Raw genomic sequence first — 23457 nt, forward strand, 5'->3', positions numbered from 1 at the left:
ATGCGCGCAAGATCCGGGAAGTGTGATTGGAAAGGGGCGGAGCATCAGGGAGAGCCTCGCGGACATAGGCGGTTTGGAGCGGAAAGCGAGAGGTGGAGGGGCGGCCTGGGGCTCAGCGCGCGCGCGCAGTGCAGACGCCAGCTCCCGGCGGTTGAAATACTCAAGGTGCCCGAAGGCGGGGTAGTGACCTCGCGCGTGCGCTGTTGCCGCGGCGGCCCCGGGTCCTAGCGTGTGGGTTGGGCTTGGCCTCGCGCGGCGCGTGCGCAGTGCAGACGGCGGAGGGATTTGCGGCCGGGACCCACCCCCTGCTCCAGTCGCTGGCCGAGGCCGCGCGGGTTCCTGAGCAGCGGCCTGGTGCGCTCGCTGCGCGAGCGACGGAATCAGACGGACGCGGACGCCCCCAGAGTGGAAGCCCAAGCAGGAGCTGTTGTTGCTGAGGGGTCGCCGCAGCCGCCGCGAGCCTCCGGACAGACACCAGAGCTAGGAGGGCGCTGCGCGGCGAGTGAGTGTGACTGAGTGGCCCGACGGGGAGCGGGGCCGCTACCCAGAAGCCCCAGCGGTGGGCCCGGGCCTCTTCCCCGCGGCCAGGCCCCCTTCCCGCGTCCTCGCCACAGGTCACTTCTGCATCCCTTTCCCGGACCCCGAGTTCTCTGGGCACCCACGCCCGGTCCCCACATCGCCCTCGCGGTTCCCTACCCACAGGCCCTTGCGGTGTGTAGCTTTTTTTCTTTTTCGTTTTTCTATGTTGTCCCGGACCCTTACCCATAATTCCTTTCGCCTTTGCGGGGCCCAGATCTGTTACCCACAAGCGTTTGGTTTTGGGGCTTCGCTCCTTATGTTTCTCTTTCTTTGCTCGGAGACTTCCGACCCCCAGGCCCTTGCAAACTGCGTCTAGTAATTTGCTGTCCACGGTACGGGACGAGCAGCCACAACTGCTCTGGGCCTCTCTCCTCGGGTCCTTGATTCCCCCAGAAATTCCCAGGCAACCTCTCCGCCCCACAGCTCGTGTCTCAGGCCTCTGAGACTTCACTACTCAGGAACCCTTTTTCAGCCTTTATTTTTGTGTCTTTTACCGGCCTTTCACCTCCACCTCCAACAAGACTTTTACCCTTTTCTCCGTAACACAGGACCGTTCTCTGCCCTTACAAAGCCTGTTTTAATTCCGAGACTTCTCTCCTTTCTTTCTTACTTTGAGAGTCAAGGAGTAATAGGGGCTTTCTCTGCAGACCCGATCTAACCTAAGGCTGTCCTGCTTCTGCTCTCAGACTTGGCAAGATGACCCAGTTCCTGCCGCCCAACCTTCTGGCCCTCTTTGCCCCCCGTGACCCTATCCCATACCTGCCACCCCTGGAGAAACTGCCACATGAAAAACACCACAATCAACCTTACTGTGGCATTGCGCCGTACATTCGAGAGTTTGAGGTGAGTTCACTGAGCAGGCCAGGAATGGTTTGGGTTCTGGGGAGCAAGGGGTTGGATTTGCGAGTCCAGCCTCTGACTGTTTTGCTAGCTGTGTGATTTAAGCGAGGGGCTTAATCTTTGTGATCCTCAGTTTCGCTGTTTTAAATGGTGTTGCAGCCGGGTGCCGGGTGTGGTCGAGTGCAGCAGTAGTTCTACCTACTCAGGAGGCTGAGATGGGAGGATTGCTTGAGCCCAGGAGTTGGAGACTGAAGTGCTCTGTGATTGTGCCGCTATACTCCGGCCTGGGTGACAGAGCAGGACTTTGTCTCTCAAAAAAAAATTTTTTTTTTTTAAAGTGGGGTTGTGGCCCAGTGCGGTGGCTCACGCCTGTAATCCCAGTACTTTGGGAGGCTGAGGCAGGTGGATCACCTGAGGTGAAGAGTTCAAGACCAGCCTGACCAACATGGTGAAACCCCGTCTCTACTAAAAATAGCAAAAATTAGCCGGGCATGATGATGCCTGTAATTCCAGCTCCTTGGGAGGCTGAAGCACGAGAATCACTTGAACCCAGGAGGTGGAGGTTGCAATGAGCTGAGATCGTGCCACTGCACTCCAGCCTGGGCAACAGAAGAAGACTGTCTCAAAAAAAAAGTGGGGTTTGATAGTACCCCTTTTGTAGAATTTTGGTGAAAATTCAGTGAGTAGTGGTTGAGGATTTGCACTTAACCCGCACCATTTATCAGCTCTGACTTTGGGCAAATGTTGTATCCTCTTCATGCATTGGTTTCTTTATCTTTAGCAAGGGGATAGTGGTAGCACCCTCATAATGCTGGAGAATTAAATGGCAAAGTGTATATCAGGGGCTTGGCACCAACCAGTCAGCACGCGTCAGCCTTTGTTACTTTGTTTACTGTTTTTATTGTTAATAAGATGATGTTCATAAAGACTTAGCACCCAGTATTGAGTATTGGAGGACTTAAAACTGCAGATGGGGATCTTAGCTCTGCACCTTCGGGGTAAATAGGAATGAATGACTTAGGCTCCTGGACCTCTGTGTTTTTATTTGTGAAATGGAATGACAAAGGTCTTCTCTTAGGTGCATCAGAGCACACCTGAGAAAAACTGGCACACAGCCAGAAGTTACAAGAACATTCTGGCATTGCGTAGGGAAGGGCAGCTGGAGGCGAGGGAGTTGCACAGCAGAAGTTCATAGATAACAGAAAGGTGTATCTTCAGTGGGATTTGCCACCCTTGGTGAACCCGCATTTGAGAAGTGTTACTGGCCAGTTAAATTAACTTAATGGGCACAGGCGGTGGTAGGTGCCCTTTGATGATGCAGGTCATGTGCCAGTTTCTATTTATTTATTTATTTTTTTGAGAGGGAGTCTCGCTCTGTCGCCCAGGCTAGAGTGCAGTGGTGCGATCTCAGCTCACTGCAAGCTCCGCCTCCGGGGTTCACGCCATTCTCCTGCCTCAGCCTCCAGAGTAGCTGGGACTACAGGTGCCTGCCACCACGCCCGGCTAATTTTTTGTATTTTTAGTAGAAACGGGGTTTCACCGTGTTAGCCAGGATGGTCTGGATCTCCTGACTTCGTGATCCGCCCACCTCGGCCTCCCAAAGTGCTGGGATTACAGGCGTGAGCCACCGTGCCTGGTCTCAGTTACTAGTTATTTATTTATAAGACAGTTTTGCTCTGTTGCCCAGGGTAGAGTGCAGTGGCATGATTTTAGCTCACTGCAACCTCTGATTCAAGCAGTTCTCCTGCCTCAGCCTCTCAAGTAGCTGGGCGTACAGGGATGCGCCACCACGCCTGGCTAGTTTTGTATTTTTAGTAGAGATGGGGTTTCACCATTTTGGCCAGGCTGGTTTCGAACTCCTAGCCTCAGGTGATCTACCCCCCTTGGCCTCCCAGAGTGCTGGGATTACAGGTGTGAGCCACCATGCCTGGTAGCCAGGTACTTTTTTTTTTTCTTTTGAGACGGAGTATCGCTCTGTTGCCCAGGCTGTAGTGCAGTGGCGCGATCTTGGCTCACTGCAACCTCCGCCTCCTGGGGTTCCAGGGATTCTCCTGACTCAGCCTCCTGGGTAGCTGGGATTACAGGCATGCGCTACCATGCCTGGCTAATTTTTGTATTTTTTGTAAAGACGGGGTTTCACCATGTTGGTCGGGATGGTCTCAAACTCCTAACCTTGTGATCTGCCTGCCTCGGCCTCCCAAAGTGCTGGGATTACAGGTGTGAGCCACCGCACCCCACCAGCCAGTTCCTATTTAATGTGTGGTTGGTGAGACCTTGAAGAACTGGCTTGGCCCTCAGAGGGTGTGCAGTTGTGGGCTTTGGAGCCCTGTTCTGTCAGCTCATGTTGTTTCAGGCCTGGTCCTCTTCACTGGCACTCATCAGCAGGGCCTTGTCATCACTCATTCCCATCACATCCTCTGGCAGTTTGTTCAATGCAAGTGATACTTGGAGCTGTGAGAAGCAATGTGTTTCCTAAATACTGTATTCTTAAGCTAGATGTCACCCGTACCAGTGCTTTTTAAACTGTTTTTGGTGAAGGATAGATACTATTTCCGATCTGTTTGCTTTTGGTGTATATGATAGAATTACTTTTTAAAGAAAGACCTCAGACAGGGGTTCGAGACCAGCCAGGCCAACATGGTGAAACCCTCATCTCTACTAAAAATGCAAAAACTAGCCAACATGCTGTCGTGTGCGTGTAATCTGAGGTACTCAGGAGGCTTAGGCAGGAGAACCGCTTGAAGGATTCTAGTTGGTTCCTGGGTTCCTTTTAGAAACACAGAAACACAGAGGGGAAAGTGGGGCTTAGAATCGCTTGAACCTGGGAAGCAGAGGTTGCAGTGAGCTCAGATCGCACCATTGCACTCCAGTCTGGGCAGCAGAGCATGACTTCGTCTCAAAAAAAAAAAAAAAAAAAGATCTGCAGAATAAAAGACCAAATTTATATTACAGTCAGTGGACATCAAAGTGTGAAATTACTGTAGAAGTTTCTGAACACTTACTCATGGTTTCTGTACTTACCTGTACTTATCACAGTCCAGCAACAGTTTGGATAGTACTGGTCCATGGACCATGCTTAGTTTTTGAGACAGGGTCTTATTCTGTCACCCAGGCTGGAGTGCAGTGTCACAATCATGGCTCACGGCAGCCTTAACCTCTGGTGCCCAAAAGATTCTTCCCCCCTCAGCCTCCCTAGTAGCTGGGACTATAGGTGTGTGCCATTACACCTGGCTAATTTTTAAATTTTTTGTAGAGATGGTGTTTCACTGTTTCCCAGGCTAGTCTGAAACCCCTAGGCTCAAGCATTCTTCCTGTGTCGTCCTCCCAAAGTGCTGGGATTACAAGTGGAAAGCCACTGTGCGTGGCCGCAGTCCATGCTTTGATCTGTGCCACTCCCCTCCCTGCACTGTGACAGGGGAAGTGTGAGTGGATGTTTATTTTTGTAGGGGGTGGGGGTGGGAGGGTTGACCTGCTTATTTCTTTGGTGAGTGACCCTTGCCATTTCCCCTAGTCCTTCCCACCCTGTCACCTCTCTTCTTGTTCCCAGGACCCTCGAGATGCCCCGCCTCCAACTCGTGCAGAAACCCGAGAGGAGCGCATGGAGAGGAAAGTATGTCATTGTTGCTTCCTGACCCCCTGTTTTGCCACTGTTTCCAGATGGTCCTTGACACTAGGACACTTCTATCTGCATTTACTTCTCTACTTTCCCTTTCTCCTGACAGAGACGGGAAAAGATTGAGCGGCGACAGCAAGAAGTGGAGACAGAGCTTAAAATGTGTAAGTCTCTCATCCACCATTCGGCTCTCTCCTCCCCCAAACCCTCTGTGTTCTTCCCAGGTCATACCCAGGACCCTGCTGTCACCCAAAGCCTGTTTTGCAGGGAGCAGGGTTGTTAGTTCATTTATTTAGCCCCTGCCACTTGGCAAGCACTGTTTTTGGTTTAGGCTTTTCAGCAGCAGAACATAGGGTAAAAGTTGGCAGGAAGGGAGACCCTGGTACCTTGGGCTCCTCCTGCAGGGGAGGACAGTTAAGGGACTCCCACAACCTAGCTGGGAGTCACAGGCTGAGGTGATGAGTTGTGGGCGAGTGGGTCTGTCCTGGCTCTAACCTTAGCTCCTCAACCCTTGGGCTGAGGTTGTTCCATCCCCTCCACATAGAGGAGGAATTGGAGTACAAGACAGATATATTGTTGCCATTAAGCAAACTCATAAGAGGGTCAGATGTCAACCTCCAGTGGCTCTTTATTGTGAGGGTGAAAACTGTGCAGTCACACGCAGCATAACAGTGTTTCAGTCAGCAGGGGACTGTGGATGTGATGGTGATCCTATAAGATTATACCATATTTTCCCGAGTGCAGTGGCTCACTTCTGTAATCCCAGCACTTTGGGAGACCGAGGCGGGTGGATCATGAGGTCGGGAGTTCAAGACCAGCCTGGCCAACATGGTGAAATCCTGTCTCTACTAAAAGTACAAAAATTAGCCGGGCGTGGTGGCGGGCTCCTGTAATCCCAGCTACTTGGGAGACTGAGGCAGGAGAATCTCCGGAAGGCGGAGGTTGCAGTGAGCCGAGATCGCGTCCGCTCTCTGCAACCCAGCCTGGGCAACAAGAGCGAAAATCCATCTAAAAAAAAAAAATTATACCATATTTTTACTGTACCTTTTCTATGCTTAGATATGTTTAGATGCACAAATACTTAGTATTGTGTTAGGGTTGCTGTAGTATTTGGTGTAGTAACATGCATGGCCTCGGAGCAGTGGGACGCACCCTCTAGCCCGGGAGTGTTGTGAGGTATACCATCTAGGCTCGTGGAAGTGCCGTCTCATGTTTGCATATCGATATCACCATCAAATGACGCACTTCTCAGAACATGACATGACTCTAGTGAGAAGACAGGTTTTCCTCCTATACCTGTGAACTTCAATGAATCCCTTTCCTCGAAATCCTGGAGTGCAGGGTTTCCTCAGGGTGCTTACACAGAAGTGTGACAGAGGCATCTGGTGGTGCGCTATTTGGACACTGGCTGTCAGAACGCTGCCTTGATGTCCTTCCTCAGATGCCTCAGAGGCATCTCAGAATCAGTGTCCAAACCACAGGGGTTTTCCCTTGCCACCAACCTCGTTTCCTTTGGGTGTTTTCTCTGGGACGTAGACATTCAAGTGTGCTGGTCATGACCTCATTTTTTGCCATGCAATTTGTTTCTAACACCTTTTCTAACCCTTTGCTCAGTCTCTCACCAAGACCTATTTGTGTTACTTTCTAAGTGTCACAAACCTGACTCTTCTTTTTGTGTCTATCACCACCACCCAGGTCACCTCTTGCCTGGACAGCACAGTCACAGTCTGTTATAACTAGTTTACCTATGTCTTTTTTTTTTTTTTGAGAGGGAGCCTCGCTCTGTCGCCAGGCTGCAGTGGTGCAATCTTAGCTCACTGCACCCTCCGCCTCCCGGATTCAAGTGATTCTCCTGCCTCAGCCTCCCAAGTAGCTGGAACTACAGGCGTGTGTCACCACGCCCAACTAATTTTTGTATTTTTAGTAGAGACAGAGTTTCAGCATGTTGGCCAGGATCGTCTAGATCTCTTGACCTTGAGATCTGCCCGCCTAGGCCTCCCAAAGTGCTGGGGTTACAGGCATGAGCCACTGTGCCTAGCCCTCCCTGCCATTTTTTTTTTTTTTTTTTTTTTTTTTTTTTGAGACGGAGTCACACTCTGTCACCCGGGCTGGAGTGCAATGGTACTATCTTGGCTCACTGCAACCTCCACCTCCCAGGTTCAAGCAATTCTCCTGCCTCAGCCTCCTGAGCAGCTGGGACTATAGGTGTGTGCCACCATGCCCGGCTAATTTTTGTAATTTTAGTAGAGATGGAGTTTCACTGTATTGGCCAGGCTGGTCTCGAACTTCTGACCTTGTGATCCACCTGCCTCAACCTCCCAAGGTGCTGAGATTACAGGCGTGAGCCACTGCACCCAGCCTAGTTTATCTATGTCTTAACCAACCAGAATCCACTGTGGGTCTTTTTTTTTTTTCTTTTCTAGAAAAACTTTAAAATTGAGATGGAATCTCACTATGGTGCCCAGGCTGGTCTTGAATTCCTGGGCTCAAGTGATCCTCCTGCCTCGGCCTCCCAAAGTGCTGGGATTACAGGTGTGAGCCACCATACCCAGCCAAAAATGTTCTTTGAAGCGATTCTCCTGCCTCCTGAGTAGCTGGGATTATAGGCATGCACCACCATGCCTGGCTAATTTTGTATTTTTAGTAGAGGTGGAGTTTCTCCATGTTGGTCAGGCTGTTTTTGAACTCCTGGCCTCAGGTGATCCGCCCGCCTCAGCCTACCAAAGTGCTGGGATTACAGGCGTGAGCCACCACACCCGGCCAGAAATGCTTTTTAAAAATTAGCTGGATGTGGTGGCATGCACCTGTAATCCCAGCTACCTAGGAGGCTGAGGCAGGACAATCGCTTGAACCTGGGAGGCGGAGGTTGCAGTGAGCCGAGATCACGCCATTGCACTCCAGCCTGGGTGACAGAGCAAGACTGTGTCTCAAAAAAAAAAAAAAGTTCCAGGCTGGGCACCAAAGCTCACGCCTATAATCGCAGCACCTTTGGGAGGCCGAGGCGGGCAGATCACCTGAGGTTAGGGGTTTGAGACCAGCCTGGCCAACATGGTGAAACCCTGTCTCTACTAAAAATATATATATATAAAAAACCAAACTAGCCAGGCGTTGTTATGGGCTCCTGTAATCCCAGCTACTCGGGAGGCTGAGGCACGAGAATTGCTTGAACACGGGAGGCGGAGGTTGCAGTGAGCCGAGATCGTGCCATTACACTCCAGCCTGGGCAATAAGAGCAAAACTCCATCTCAAAACAAACAAACAAACAAGTTCCAATTGAGGAATTTGGGCACTGGATCATAGATGAGGTTAAGGAATTAGTAAACATTAGCTCTTTAAGATGTAATAGTGGCACTGTGGTTATGATGTTTAAAAGTCTTTATTAGAGACCAAAGTGGTGTGCTATCTTGAATTTCATTTAAAATAATTCAGCTGGTCGCGGTGGCTCACGCCTGTAATGGCAGCACTCTGGGAGGCTGAGGTGAGAAGATCACTTGAGTGATCCAGGCTGGTCAGGAGTTCAAGTGGTGAATATGGTGAAACCCTGTCTCAAGTGAAAATATAAAAATTATCCAGGTGTGGTGGCAGGGGCCTGTAATCCCGACTACTTGGGAGGCTGAGGCAGGAGAATCGCTTGAACTCGGGATGCAGAGGTTGGGGTGAGCTGAGGTCATGCCACTGCACTCCAGTCTGGGTGACAGAGCGAGACTCCATCTCAAAAAACAAAAACAAACAAAAAACAACGCCGTGGGCTGTGGGAGGATAGGGATGAAACAAGTCTGGCCACATGTTGATAATGGAAGTGGGCTCATGAGAGTTCATTGTACTGTTCTCTACTTCCATTAAGTGCTTGAACTTCTCCATAATAGAAAAGAAATAAAAGAACGGATCAAGTTCAGTAGGGTTTCTGTGCCCTTCAGAGCCTCCACTCGTAACTATAGAAGCTTGCTGTGCCTTATCACAATGAACAGCTCCCGTCAAGGGGACCGTGCCTCCTTGCTGAGCACTTGTACTTCGTGTTACTGACTTCTCACAGCTTCCAAGTGCAGCAGGGGTTGCTACTCCCATTTTTAAGATAAAGAAATGGAGGCTTATTGAGGCAAGCACGCTTACAAAGAGTGAGAGTTCGGAGATGGGACCTCGAGCACCTCAAAGCCTAATTCCCGACTCCACGGCCCAGTTCCTTTGAGTCTCTGCTCTGGGCTGCTCTGGGTTAAGATGAGCCCCTAACCAATGATTTCCTAAGGGAGAGGTGCTGGCAGGGCTCTGCACGCATACACTGGTGGGGCACTGCCTGGCCTTGGGTCTGTACTACCTTCTTTGAGCTTTCGTGCTCTGTCTTCAGGACTTGGGAACCATTGCTTTGCTGCATTTTCTTTTACCTTTAGGCACATTTGTGGCCCCCCCACCCCAGGTAAGCAAGCGCTCCAGGAAACTCAGGCGGTGTGCTGGGGTGGTTTCCTTACAGCTGTCCTTCAGGAAGCTCAGCTGTTGTTTGGCCTTCTCCACCCCCCAACCCTGCAGCATTCATTGGTCCCACTGTAGTGTTCCACAGTAACTGTTAGAATGCCTGCTGTCTGGTGTTGCTGGGTGTGTTTCCTTGCTGCTGTGACAACCTTCAGCTCCTCATTAAATATTAGCATCTTATGAGGCCTTTCCTAGCCTGCCTTATAAAATCACCTGTTTCTATCTCTGGTCATCTGATGTGATCATATGATCTCGTTATTTACTTCTTCCATTAGCATAGGAACCCCATGAGAGTAGACACCTTTTTTGTCTTTTTTTTTTTTTGAGACAGTCTCACTGTGTTGCCCGGGATGGACTGCAGTGGCGTGATCTCAGCTTACTACAGCCTTTGTCGCCTCCCTGGTTCAAGCGATTCTCTTGTCTTAGCCTCCTGAGTAGCTGGACCATGCCCAGCTAATTTTTTGTGTATTTTTAGTAGAGACGATGTTTTGCTATGTTGGTCGGCTGGTCTCGAACTCCTGGTTGCAAGTGATCCGCCTGCCTCCGCCTCCCAAAATGCTGGGATTACAGCTGTGAGCCACTGCGCCCAGCACCCTTTTTTTTTTTTTTTTAAATGGAGTCTCGCTGTGTTGCCCAGGCTGGAGTGAGTGAAGTGACACGATCTCCACTCACTGCAAGCTCCGCCCCCCCGGGTTCATGCCATTCTCCTGCCTCAGCCTCCCGAGTAGCTGGGACTACAGGCACCTGCTGCCACGCCCGGCTAATTTTTTTGTATTTTTATTAGAGACGGGGTTTCACAGTATTCGCTAGGATGGTCTCCATCTCCTGATCTCGTGATCCTCCCGCCTTGGCCTCCCAAAGTGCTGAGATTACAGGCGTGAGACACCGCGCCCGGCCAGCCTTTTTTGTCTTGTTTACTGCCAAATCCCCAACAACTATAGTATTTCCAGGCACATAGTAGATGCTTAAGAGTTACCTATTTACGGCCGGGTGCAGTGGCTCAAGCCTGTAATCCCAGCACTTTGGGAGGCCGAGATGGGCGGATCATGAGGTCAGCAGATCGAGACCATCCTGGCGAACACGGTGAAACCCCGTCTCTACTAAAAGGTACAAAAAAACTAGCTGGGCGAGGTGGTGGGCGCCTGTAGTCCCAGCTACTCGGGAGGCTGAGGCAGGAGAATGGCATAAACCCGGGAGGCGGAGCTTGCAGTGAGCTGAGATCTGGCCACTGCACTCCAGCCTGGGCGACAGAGCGAGACTCCATCTAAAAAAAAAAAAAAAAGAGTTACCTATTTACTTTTTTTAAATTTTTTATTTTTTATTTTATTTTATTTTTGAGACGGAGTCTCGCTCTGTCGCCCAGGCTGAAGTGCAGTGGCCGGATCTCAGCTCACTGCAAGCTCCGCCTCCCGGGTTCACGCCATTCTCCTGCCTCAGCCTCCCAAGTAGCTGGGACTACAGGCGCCCGCCACCTCGCCCGGCTAGTTTTTTTTTGTATTTTTAGTAGAGACGGGGTTTCACCGTGTTCGCCAGGATGGTCTCGATCTCCTGACCTCGTGATCCACCCGTCTCGGCCTCCCAAAGTGCTGGGATTACAGGCTTGAGCCACCGCGCCCGGCCGAGTTACCTATTTACAAAAGCACAAACATCGGCAAAAAAAAAAGAATTACTTTTGAATGAATGAGAGTTAGCTGGTGCAGGAAAAAAAAAAAAAAAAGCCAGTGCAAATTGAGAGACCTGGCCATAGAAAATTACAACGCTCAGGGATGTGGTATGGCAAGGAACTTTTTTGTTTTTTTTGAGACAGAGTCTCGCTTTATTGCCCCAGCTGGAGTGCAGTGGCACGATCTTGGCTCACTGCAACCTCCGCCTCCCAGGTTCAAGTGATTCCCCTGCCTCAGCCTCCTGAGTAGCTGGGACTGCAGGCGCACACCTCCACACTCTGGTAGTTTTGTATTTTTAGTAGAGATGGGGTTTTGCTGTGTTGACCAGGCTGATCTCGAACTCCTGACCTCAGGTGATCCGTCTGCCTTAGCCTCCCAAATTGCTGGGATTACAGGTGTGATCCACCGAGCCCAGCCTGGCAAGCAGCTTTGAGGAGTGGTTGGGGAGAACACCGAGATGGAGTTGTTTTCAGATATTTCCATTCGTCCCAGATAGCGATTCCCTTAAATTGTGGCTCAAGCTTCTGCTTTCTAAAACATCCCTTAGGCCAGGCATGGTGGCTGACGCCTGTAATGGCAGCACTTTGGGAGGCTGAGGCAGGTAGATCACCTGAGGTCAGGAGTTCGAGACCAGCCTGGCCAACATAGTGAAACCCCGTCTCTACTAAAAGTACAAAAGATTAGCTGGGCGTGGTGGTGTGTGTCTGTAATCCCAGCTAATCCCAGCTACTTGGGAGGCTGAAGCAGGAGAATCGCTTGAACCCGGGAGGCGGAGGTTGCAGTGAGCCAAGATGGCACCACTGCACTCCAGTTTGAGCAACAAGAGTGACACTCTGTCTCAAAAAAAAAAATCTGATACTTTATTTCTCTAGCTTCTGGCAACACCCACACCGTCTTCCTGAAAAGGTAGCACCCCGGGGTTCGGGGAAGGAGCCTGGTAGTTCGAGTGCCTGGGGTGAGAGGTGAAGTCTGCCTTGGCCCTTTGCCACTTTGACACCTCCCTTTTTCTGTGTCTCGTGTTCTGTTTTGCTTCCATTGGCAAAACAGTAATAAATAAATATCAGTGTCCAGCACTGTGTCTGGGCCATAGTATGTGCTCAGTAAATTTTATGCCTAGTGTTCCATTATTGGAATGCTAAGCTTGTAGGAGTTATTTATATCCTGCTCAGGGTCATCGCCAGGGTCTGATTTTTCACACATCTGCAGTTCAAACAATTGCAACCTCTGGGTTAATGTTACTCCTTTTCTCATACTCTCCCAGAATGTGACAGGGCTTCTGAGGGGAGCCCTATGCCATGGAAGAACCAGCAGAGTGTCCTTAAGGCCCCGGCAGGAGTCAGGGTCGTTATGTGCTGGGGCCGCCATATTTGGTGAAAAGGACTTATTCCCAGGCCTCACCCAGCAGGATCACTATGGAATTGGTTTCTCAGGAGATTCCTGGCTCTTTTCTTTGGAGATTGTTATTCCTTAGTCGCCAGGTAGGACAGTTTGCCTCACAGCGAGGCTGGAGTGAGGATCTAATCTGATGCTCGTCAGTTCCTGGGTTCCTTTTAGAGACACAGGGCACAGATGGGAAAGCAGAGCTTACTTAGCCTTTGCTCTTCTGGCTCTCATTCGCAGCCTTGGGGTGGCTTGGTCTCAGGTTTTCCTGTGGGCTGTAGTTGTAGTCTGTGTCCAGTGGGTGGCAGTGTGGCCCTGCCTACAGGAAGGACCTCTCCCTCCCTTTCAGGATATGATCCCTCCTCCAGGTACCCCCAGTTCAAACACCCTGACCCACTCCACTTACTCTTTTGATGGGTCCTGGGGGCATCAGCTGCATTTCCAGGGAGGCCCAGTTGGGCTGTTACTGTTTGGATCACCTTGCATCTGGGAGCGATGGGGCCCTTAGGGTTTATGTAGGTCTGAAATGGCAGTTGGGCCTGCCACATCCTGTCAGCTTGAAGTCAGCCTTACCTCCTCCCCTCAGCAGCCTGGATTATCTCTCAGCCACTCTGATAAAGCCCACTGTGCCTCAGAGAAACAGGTTCAGAGAGGGGCGTGCCTGAGGTTGCCAGGTCACCACCCATGTTCCTCCAGCCAGGGGCCTCTCCCAGTGCCACTGTTTTCTTCTTGGCCTCTGCCCATCGTATTTGTTTTGCTACCTGAGACCATGGACACCTTCAACTTACAAAATTCCCTTCTTCCTGCACAGGGGACCCTCACAATGATCCCAATGCTCAGGGTGATGCCTTCAAGACTCTCTTCGTGGCGAGAGTGGTAAGTCCCCAGCTCCCAGCTCCTGGAACCCCACGCTGCTGAGAGCCTGGGTCTGGCCCAAAGGGCAGATGGGCTAGGTACTGGGGAATGTTCCAGGGGCTGTGGGACAGCTCTGTTCTCCCATTTAACGTCATACCCATCTCCTCGTAGAACTATGACACAACAGAATCCAAGCTCCGGAGAGAGTTTGAGGTGTACGGACCCATCAAAAGAGTAAGTGGAGTGGGGTCAGGGTGTTTGAATTGGGGGTGCATGGAGGAGGGGCCGTATCCTAAAAGGGAGGGAGAGAGGTCCCAGCCCTGAGCATGGCTCACAGCATTTCAGGGCCTGGGTTTGTGCATCCTGACTGTATTTCCATGCAGCAGACCTTGGGTAGCAGAAGTAAAATGAGAAGTAATGACTGCTGGTGGTTGATTGAGAGCAGGGGTTGGCAAACCGCAGACTCACTGCTTGTAATAAAGTCTTCCTGCTGCGCAGCCAGGCAGGTCTGTCTGTTTACACATTGTCTTTGGCTGCTACTGTTGTAAGGCAGGGTTGGGTTGTTGCAAGAGTATGTGGCTGTCAAAGCTGGAAATATATACTCTTTGCGTCTTGGCAGAGTACGTATGCTGAGTCTTGTTTTAGAGAAAGGCTTTGTTTTACCAATTTTCTTTTAAGTCACTTAAGTGCTGTGCCTGATTTCCTTTATCTAACATGGGAGACGCATGCCTTCCCTGGGCAGTAGTGAGGGCTTGAGGCCACCCTACACGCAAACTGATGTTAGCCATGTCTCCTCCCCCCTACTCTGTTTTTGATACATCTTTTTAAAATACTTATACGTGTCAGGCCGGGTGCGGTGGCTCACACCTGTAATCTCAGCTTTTAAGGAGGCAGAGGCGGGAGGATAGCTTAAACCTAGGAGTTCCAGACCTGCCTGGGCAATATAGTGAGACCCCGTTCTCCACAAAAAGGAAAAAAAAATATTGTTGGGCCAGGCGTGGTGGCTCATGCCTGTAATCCCAACACTTTGGGAGGCCAAGATGGGCAGATCACCTGAGGTCAGGAGTTCGAGACCAGTCTGACCAACGTGGTGAAACCTGGTCTCTACTTAAAAAAGTACAAAAATTAGCTGGGCGTGATAGCGGGCATCTGTAATCCCAGCTACTCAGGAGGTTGAGGCAGGAGAATTGCTTGAACCCGGGAAGCGGAGGTTGGAGTCAGCCAAGATCGCGCCACTGTACTCCAGCCTGGGTGGCAGAGTAAGACTCCATCTAAAAAAAAAAAAAGGTATTGTAGGCCGGGTGTGGTAGCTCACGCCTGTAATCCCAACACATTGGGAGGGCAAGACAGGCAGATCAGCTGTAGTCAGGAGTCAAGACCAGCCTGGCCAACATGGCGAAACCCTGTCTCTACAAAAATACAAAATATTAGCCAATTGTGGTGTCTCGTGTCTGTGTGTGTGTTTGCATATATCTGTATATGCCGGTATATATGTGTGTATACACACACACACGTCGTTCTGCCCTGCGCAGTCCAGTGACAACCTTGGCCCCACCCTTGTCCTTCTGATCCCATTCGAGTCAGGAATCTCGGTTGTGTTTTGGAGGCTGTGGGGTCCCAGGTTCATCCATGATAGCGGTTGGTCGCCGACTGGTAGTGATGTGAATGGAGAACTAGCCATCCTTGAGGGACCAGCTCAAATGCTGTCACCTCCCAGAAATCTTCCTTGGTTCATTCTGGCCACCTCTGTCTCAACAGCCCTTCCTTGCCCATTGTTCTCCCTTACATGGTCCCCGAGGGGTCTTTCTGACATCCAGAGCTGACCCCATCTCCTCAGCGGTCGGCGTCCCTAGCATGTTAGGACATGTCCAGCTGTAACCATCTGACCTTACAGGACTCTTCCCCAAGCTGTGTGGCCTCGTGGACCTCCACCCCACCCCCACCCCCCACCCCCCTTCTCTTGCTGCCATCCTCGGGATGGGACCCATCCCTCAGCGTGCCACATTCTCTCAAGCCTCCCTGGCTGTGCACATGTCCTTGCTTTTTCTCTTAGAACTCCCCTGTCCCTGGCCAGGTGCGGTGGCTCATGCCTGTAGTCCCAGCACTTTGGGAGGCCGAGGAGGGGGATCATGAGGTCAGGATTTCAAGAGCAGCCTGGCCAACATGGTGAAACCTCGTCTCTACTAAAGATACAAAAAATAACCCAGGTGTGGTGGCGCATGCCTGTAATCCCGGCTACTCGGGAGGCTGAGGCAGGAGAATCAGTTGAACCTGGGAGGTGGAGGTTGCAGTAAGCTGAGATCGTGCCATTGCACTCCAGCCTGGGTGACAGAGCAAGACTCCACCTCCAAAAAAAAAAAAAAAATTCCCCTGTCCCATTGGCATTCACAACTCCGTCCTGTTTCCCTAAGTCCATTTGTGTCCTCCTGACTCCACATAGACCACCCACACTGGCCCTTCGTTGCTCAGCACCCTTCCCAGCTCCTCAGGGACTATGCTTCTCGACCTGGCACTGGGGCGCTTGATGACCCTGGGCCTGCTCACCTTTGTGGCCTCATCTCCTGGGGCTCTCTGTCATCAGTACGTGAGCCAGCTCTGCTGAAGTGCATCCCCAACCTCCTGCCCTCCTGCCACCAGGCCATTGGACCTCTGGAGTTACTGCTTTTCCACCTGACAGGCTGACACCTCATTGTCCTCCTTCATCTGTCTTCTTTCTTTAGGTCTTAAGTGTCATTTTCTCCAGGAAGCCGCCTCTGTGCCCTCTGGTCCTACAATTACAACATAAGTCACTCAGGGCTCTTGAAGGACAGAGAGGGTCTGAGACCTCACCTGGCCCAGGGCCTGGTGCGCAGGCTGTTGTGGGGTTGGTGGGGTGGAGCCGCTCTGTGGCGGGACTCACCCCTGTCCCCATGCGCCCCACAGATACACATGGTCTACAGTAAGCGGTCAGGAAAGCCCCGCGGCTATGCCTTCATTGAGTACGAACACGAGCGAGACATGCACTGTGAGTACCTCCCGCCGAGCCTTGCCCTCTGACCCGCTCTCACTTCTCTGCTGCCCCAGCCCCTCCCAGTCTGTCCCCTCCCCCACCCTGCCACACCTGACATTAGCGATGTCTCTTTTCCTCCTCCCTCTGTTTCTGATATATCTTTTTTTTTTTTTATATACGTGATTTTTAAAAAAAACCAAATCCCCCACAACGTGTGTGTGTGTGTGAACCTGGGGAGGTAAGTGTCACACGTTGAACCTCAGGGGCAAAGAGGGAACTGGGTGAGGGGCTGGGGCCAGTTGGAGGTGGGGGAAGGGGTCGGATTTTGGGGGAGCCTCTCCCCATTCTTCCCCCCACTGAAGTTGGGGGTGGCCAGGTTGCAATGAGGACTGGCCTTTGAACCTGTCCTCTCTTCCCCCCCAGTAGAACTGGGGCTGGGCCACCCGACCCTCTGCCTCCCCAACCCTGGCCCCCCACCCTGTTCCTCAGTGGGCAGTGGGGTGATAGGCATGTTGAGCGCCTGCCCCTACAGTTCCAAAGCCCCCTTTGAGGCTGCCGCGGCGTCCACACGGGCAGGGATGGGTGGGGGAGGGTGGGCAGGGCTGCGGCGTGTCCAGGGGCCGCCGTATTAATTGATTGTTCTTATTGTCACTGCAGCCACCACGCAGCTGGCTTGCAGCTGATGCTTACGCTCCCCTTACAACACCTCAGTGTATGGTTGGTATAAGGGTTTGTATCATGGGTAAGATCACTCAGCACCGCACACCAGCCCAGCTTAGCCAGGCAGCTCAGGAGCAGCGAGGCGCCCCTCCTCCCGCCCCAGTCGCCCCCGCAGCCTCCCCGCACCCATGGCCCTTTCCTTGTTTGGGTGCCCTTTGTCCCTCCTGCCCCGATCCGTATGCTCTCCGAGAATCTTGCTGATCCCAGGAGGGGAAGGATGAACCCGGTAGGAAAGGCGGTGGCCTCTCCGCTTGGGTTCCACCCAGCCTCTGATGACCCGGCTTCGCGATGTCAGTGGCGAGGTGGCGGGAACACCGAGGGCAGGGCACCAGGCCAGGGCTCCACTGGAACCCTTCAGCCTTCCCTCCCTGCCCCCGTGCTTTCTGTGGGGCTGCTACTGTGCTGGCCCTGGAGAGTCTTTTTGGCTGCTAGTTTTGGGGTGCTCTGCGCCCTTCCTGTCTTCCTTACTGTGGTTGAGGCCTCCTGAGGGGGCTGGCTGTGGTGTCCAGCCGCTCTCCAGAGGTGGTCAGGAGCTCCCCAAAGTGCATGGAATTGGGGCTTGGGGTGTGGGAGGGACCAAGGGGTAGGCTGCCAGCAGCTGAAGGTGTCAGTAGGTTTTTACTAAAGAACCTTCCACTGTCTAGAGACTTGAGAGAGGGAAAGAGAGAGAGAGGCCTAGATGAACACAATCACACGTTTTCTTTGCTGTTCCTCCCGGGATGGGCCTCTTTTGGGGTTTGGGACTCTGAACCCGAGCGGGGTTCCTTCGCTTGACTTTGATCCTGGTCCTTAAATGCCTTTCCCCACTCCCCTCCTGTGGGTTCAGGGGCCAAGTGGCCCCTCCTCAGAGCACGGGCAGCACCATCTCCTGGACCCCTGTGTGCCAGCCTCTGCAGACGCAGCTGGTGGGAGGGAGCATGGAGTTGGAGGTGGAGAAGTCGCGGGGGGTGGGCTATGTGCCTAGTTCAGTGTGACTTGGGGACTGGTGAGGTTGGACAGGTTTTTGAGGCCTTCCCAGCCTTCTTTGTAAATTCACACGAGATAGTCCAGGGCTTTCCAGAGCCCAGCTTGGATGATAATCCTCGTCTCCCCGACTCTAAGGCCTCCTTGAGATTTCTTTGGGGTCCACCACATCCTCTGCCTGTCTCCAGGTGGTACAGGAGATGTGGTTCCTCTCCCTCTCCTGGCTCCCTAGAACCCCCAACTTCCCCTCCCTGTAGCTTTAGCTGACCCCATGGTGGTGGGTGTGGGGTCTGTGCGCGTGCTCAGGTAAGCTTGGGGGCTCCAGGTAAGCGGTCCCGTGTCCCCCCCCGGGAAGCCCGCCTCCTCGCCAGGCCCCCAGGAGTTGCCGAGCCCCCCCCCATCCCGCTCGGTTTGGACACCCGCAAGGCCGGCATCGGTAAATGGCACCTTTTTCTCTTCCTCTGGTTGTTATTTGGGGGGGAGCGGGCTGGGGCGGGGCAGGGTATTACGGTTGGTTGAGGATAGCCCCCTAGGCCAGGGCTGGGTGGGGGAACAGGGACTTTTTGGCCTTCCCGATAGCCCCACGTGATCACAGGCCAGGGCCTCAGGCTTGCCTTCTGCTGTGCACTACCCGAGAGCAGCAGTGAGCCTCTCCCCCATCTCCCCTCTACGACTCCCCTTTCCTGGCAGGCTCAGGCTGGGGTGCGCTCCCAGCATGTGTTGAGCCGGGGGTATGGAGGGCGAGATGGGGTGGGGCTGGGGGGGGAGGCAGAGTCAGTCATCTCAGGTAAGGCAGGGATTTTCAGTAGCACCGCACGGCTCCCCATGCTTCCTCCACTGCCCCTCTCCCCTGCTGCAGGGGCCCTACCAGGCCCCCTGGGAGTGTATAACCCGCCTCTCTGCTCCCTGCCATTTCCTGAAGATTTCTCCCCCCCCCTTCTGGTTCATTTTCTGTTCTGATGTCTGTTCCCCCCACACTCACCCCCCTCCAAAAAAAAACAAAAACAGAAAAACCGGTGTGGTCTGGGGTGCGGAGCGTCCCAGCTGGGCCTCCTGCCCTGGCTTGGTGTCTCAGGGTGCATGCTTGGGGTTGTGGAGGAGCCCCCTCCCCCACAGCAGAGTCCAGCGTGGAGTTAACCTTCAGTTTCTTTGCAGCGATTTTGGCCGCCCTGGCGGGAGGGGGCTGTTCCATCATGTGGGAGAGGAAGGATGGGGGAGCCCAGGGGGTGGTGGGTGAGGTGAACATCTCCCTCAACCAGGAGTGGTTGGGGCGCCGAGAGGAAGCAGAGGCTGAGATGGAGCAGGCCCTTCGCCGGTTTGGGAGAGGGTTGGTCTGGCTGTCAGTTGCCTGGCTGTCTGTTGGGCGTGTGCGTGTGGGTGATGATGGGGACACGGGGCGGGGATTCTGTAGACCCGGGCCTGTCCTGACTAGAGGACCCTCTGGGGACTCCTCCCCTCCCCCTCCCCACATCTGTTACAGCCGCTTACAAACACGCAGACGGCAAGAAGATTGATGGCAGGAGGGTCCTTGTGGACGTGGAGAGGGGCCGAACTGTGAAGGGCTGGAGGCCCCGGCGGCTAGGTGAGCACGTCCTGCCCTCAACGGGCTCTCGGGGACCCTGGACCTGGTGGCCTTGTTCTCCCTTCTTTGCTGCTTTCTGCTTCTCTGTCTCCTGCCGGCTCACGTCTCCCATCACGTCCTCATCTCCAGCTTCTCTGTTTCGTGGCCATCACATTTCTGACAGCCGCCTGTCTCCTCGTTCTGGGTTACTGTGAGGAGCAGGGGCACCAACCTGGAGAGACCTGAGCCCACATGCTGGCGTCCCCACTTGCTTGCTGGGGGCCCCCTCTACCTGCCTCATTGTCCTCCTCTTAGTGGAAATAACCTGAGTTTGCTGAGCTCAGTGTACTGGGTGCCCAGCTTGGCAGTGACGCATGCTGGGGTTGTAAATGTCACTTGCTCATCTGCTTCTGCTGCTTGTTCTTGCTCTTGTTCGCTCTTTTACTGATTCAGCAAGTACCTATTTGATCACCAGCCCTGTGCCAGGCTTCTAGTCAAGAGCAACATAGAGGCAGCCTCTGCCCTCTGAGCCTCCTGCATTCAGTCTCCTCATTGTCGTTTGCTGTCTCAGGCAAGGTCAGTTTGGCTGCAGGTATCAGAAATAAACTTGAGCTTCCTGAAACATAAAAAAAGAAACATAATTCTGTTGATACAGAATTATGGGCATCCTTTGGAGTTCAGAGGTATGTGATGCCCATGGATCTAAGAGGACCTGGTAGCTGAAGCTGTTAAGAGCTGGGGCAGCCAGGCCAGGCACGGTGGTTCACACCTGTAATCCCAGCACTTTGGGAGGCCCAGGCGGGTGGATCATGAGGTCAGGAGTTCGAGACCAACCTGGCCAAGATGTTGAAACCCCGTCTCTACTAAAAATACAAAAATTAGGTGGCCGTGGTGGCGGGCACCTGTAATCTCATCTACGCAGGAGGCGGAGGTTGCAGTGAGCTGAGATCGAGTCACTGCATTCCATCCAACCTGGGTGACAGAGCAGGACTCTTTCTCAGAGAAAAAAAAAAAAAGCTGGGACGACTCACCTGTGATGTGTGACGGCCCACAGCTTGCTTCTGCCTCCTTAGCCTTCATGCAGCTGGGTCTGTCCCATGCCTCTTTGCACTGGCCCAGCGCAGCATGCCACAGGCCCCGGCTTTACACTCAGTCCTGGACGGGTCTCTTGTTTCGAGGTGGGCCCATCTGATTGACTCAATGTTGGGCCTGGGGTCCTGCTACTCAGGCAGGCTTATTGACGACTGAATCCTGCAAAGCTGAGTGACAGTTGTCAGAGAAGATGATGATCCCTGGGCAGACACCCAGGCAGTAGTAGCCACTTGGGACTCCTGTCCTGCCTCCCAGCCCTGTGTCCTCGCTCTGGATTCACCTGTGCTAGGGAGACCACACTCTAAGCTGCTGAGCCTCTGAGTTTACCAGGCATGTTCTTACCCTACTCTGGTCTCTCCGGGGTGGAGTGGGTTCTTACAGCTCTGCTGTTTCCTGTTGGGGCAGGAGAATTCTGGAATCTCAGCCTTTCCAGAATCTCAGAATCTTCTAGTTCAATTGCCATTCAAACTTTTTGTTGGTGTTAGCCAATAACAGGTTGACTCGGTGCACCCGCAGAAATACTATAACCTAAAGTTTGAGGAAACAGTTTTTTCTATGTAGTAAGTATATAGTTGTATTTTATATTCTGCTGTTTTGTTTTTTAAGATGTTGGTTGCAACCCATCAGATTGATGATGTGACTCATTGCTGGGTCATGACTTGAAAATAGTAAAGGCTAGTCTAGCTGCTCTGTGCCTGTGACATGGCAGGTGCCTGGTCTGCTGCCGGCTTCCTATAAGAATGTCTCCCTGCAGCCTCTTTTCTATACAGAACTCAGCCCTGCCTCACGGAAGCTTTTCCAGGCAGTGTGGGATAGAGGAGCGCTTGAGAAGGCAGGTTCTGCAGCAGACGGCAGTGACAGCCCAGTTCTGCACCTTCCTTGCTGAGTCACTGTGGGCCAGTGACTTGATCTGAGATTGTTTCCCCATCATAACTATGAGGTTCCTTGGGGCTGTTCATCTATTCACTTGACACACACATCCACCTTTCTATACCAGCTGCAGCGCCACTTGCTGGTACCGTGAGCAAGAGCCGAGTGCGCCCACGGTCCCGGTGCCTTGCGGTCTGGTGGGAGAGGCAGGTAGGGGTCGACTCAGACAGGTAGCAAACCTGAAACTCCGGGGAAAGGAAGCATTTCTGCAATTGTGAGTACATAGGACTGTGAGGAGAGGCTTCTGGAGGAAGGGATGTTCGGGCTAGCCTTAAGGGTGAGTGGGAGTTCGCCAGAGAAGGAAGGGGAGACCAGTCCAGGGCAAGGAGAATGCGCAGACTCGGAAAGGCCTGGGACGCGCAGCCCCGGGCTGCGGCTCACACACTAGCGGGGCCCACTCGCTGCTTCTACCACCAGTTGAAGAGGAGTTTGGACCTCAGGCTGGGGGACGCCACCAGAGGCTTCTAAGCCGATCACATTTTTGGGTGGAAAGAGCTTTAGCTTCGGGCTTGTGTGAGGATGAGGATGATTGGAAGGGAGGATTTGAGGAGGCTGTGAAGTGCGCTGTGGTTAATATGATGCGCTTTGGGGTCAAATGTGGGTTCCAGTAACGGCTGTTTCCTAGCGAATGCCTTGTGTGAGTTACTTAAGGAAGATGTGGCTGTCTTGTGATGGGAGTGCACGGGATGAACTGCAGAGGGGGACCCGGCCCTGTGAACACTAAGCCAGGGGCTGCCTTTCTGCTCTTGGAGCCGGCTGATTTCTGCTCCTCCAGGCCCTGCCCCTGCCCATACTGACGCTCTTGTCTGTCTGCCCTGCCCAGGAGGCGGCCTCGGTGGTACCAGAAGAGGAGGGGCTGATGTGAACATCCGGCATTCAGGCCGCGATGACACCTCCCGCTATGATGAGAGGTAAGATTGGGCGACCGGGGTCCTGGGGTCGGGGGCGGTCACGGGGGGAGCCCGGCCACACAGGTCTGCCCACCTCATCCAGGCCCGGCCCCTCCCCGCTTCCGCATAGGGACCGGGACCGGGACCGTGAGCGGGAGCGCAGAGAGCGGAGCCGGGAGCGAGACAAGGAGCGAGAACGGCGACGCTCCCGCTCTCGGGACCGGCGGAGGCGCTCACGGAGTCGCGACAAGGAGGAGCGGAGGCGCTCCAGGGAGCGGAGCAAGGACAAGGACCGGGACCGGAAGCGGCGAAGCAGCCGGAGCCGGGAGCGTGCCCGGCGGGAGCGGGAGCGCAAGGAGGAGCTGCGTGGGGGCGGTGGCGACATGGCGGAGCCCTCCGAGGCGGGTGATGCGCCCCCTGATGATGGGCCTCCAGGGGAGCTCGGGCCTGACGGCCCTGACGGTCCAGAGGAAAAGGGCCGGGATCGTGACCGGGAGCGACGGCGGAGCCACCGGAGTGAGCGCGAGCGGCGCCGGGACCGGGATCGTGACCGCGACCGTGACCGCGAGCACAAACGGGGGGAGCGGGGCAGTGAGCGGGGCAGGGATGAGGCCCGAGGTGGGGGCGGCGGCCAGGACAACGGGCTGGAGGGTCTGGGCAACGACAGCCGAGACATGTACATGGAGTCTGAGGGCGGCGATGGCTACCTGGCTCCGGAGAATGGGTATTTGATGGAGGCTGCACCGGAGTGAAGAGGTTCTCTCCACCGGCTGTGTTTGGACGCGTTCCTGCCCACCCCCTTGCTGTCATCCCCTCCCCCAACCTTGGCCACCTGAGTTTGTCCTCCAAGGGTAGGTGTCTGATTTGTTCTGACCCCTTGGATTTAAAAATAAAATTAATTTCCTGTTGATAGTGGG

The 23457-nt window shown here is 53.5% G+C and overlaps 1 protein-coding gene across 3 annotated transcripts; it reads left to right on the forward strand.

The window, feature by feature from the left end:
* On the forward strand, positions 1-23457 carry SNRNP70 (small nuclear ribonucleoprotein U1 subunit 70). 3 transcript variants are annotated; one of them, XM_025368910.1, is made up of 10 exons: positions 1-498; positions 1266-1422; positions 4967-5029; positions 5142-5196; positions 13352-13416; positions 13567-13629; positions 16318-16399; positions 19548-19649; positions 22474-22561; positions 22644-23457. In XM_025368910.1, exons 2-10 carry the CDS (start codon positions 1276-1278, stop codon positions 23290-23292), a joined length of 1314 nt encoding a protein of 437 aa, XP_025224695.1. In that variant the 5' UTR covers positions 1-498; positions 1266-1275; the 3' UTR covers positions 23293-23457. The 3 variants fall into 3 exon arrangements, with proteins under 3 accessions (XP_025224695.1, XP_025224697.1, XP_025224696.1); XM_025368912.1 differs by having other exon boundaries at positions 22671-23457; XM_025368911.1 differs by having other exon boundaries at positions 439-502.

This window comes from Theropithecus gelada, chromosome 19 (genome assembly GCF_003255815.1).
Source record: "Theropithecus gelada isolate Dixy chromosome 19, Tgel_1.0, whole genome shotgun sequence".
In the NCBI taxonomy this organism is placed as follows: Eukaryota; Metazoa; Chordata; class Mammalia; order Primates; family Cercopithecidae; genus Theropithecus; species Theropithecus gelada.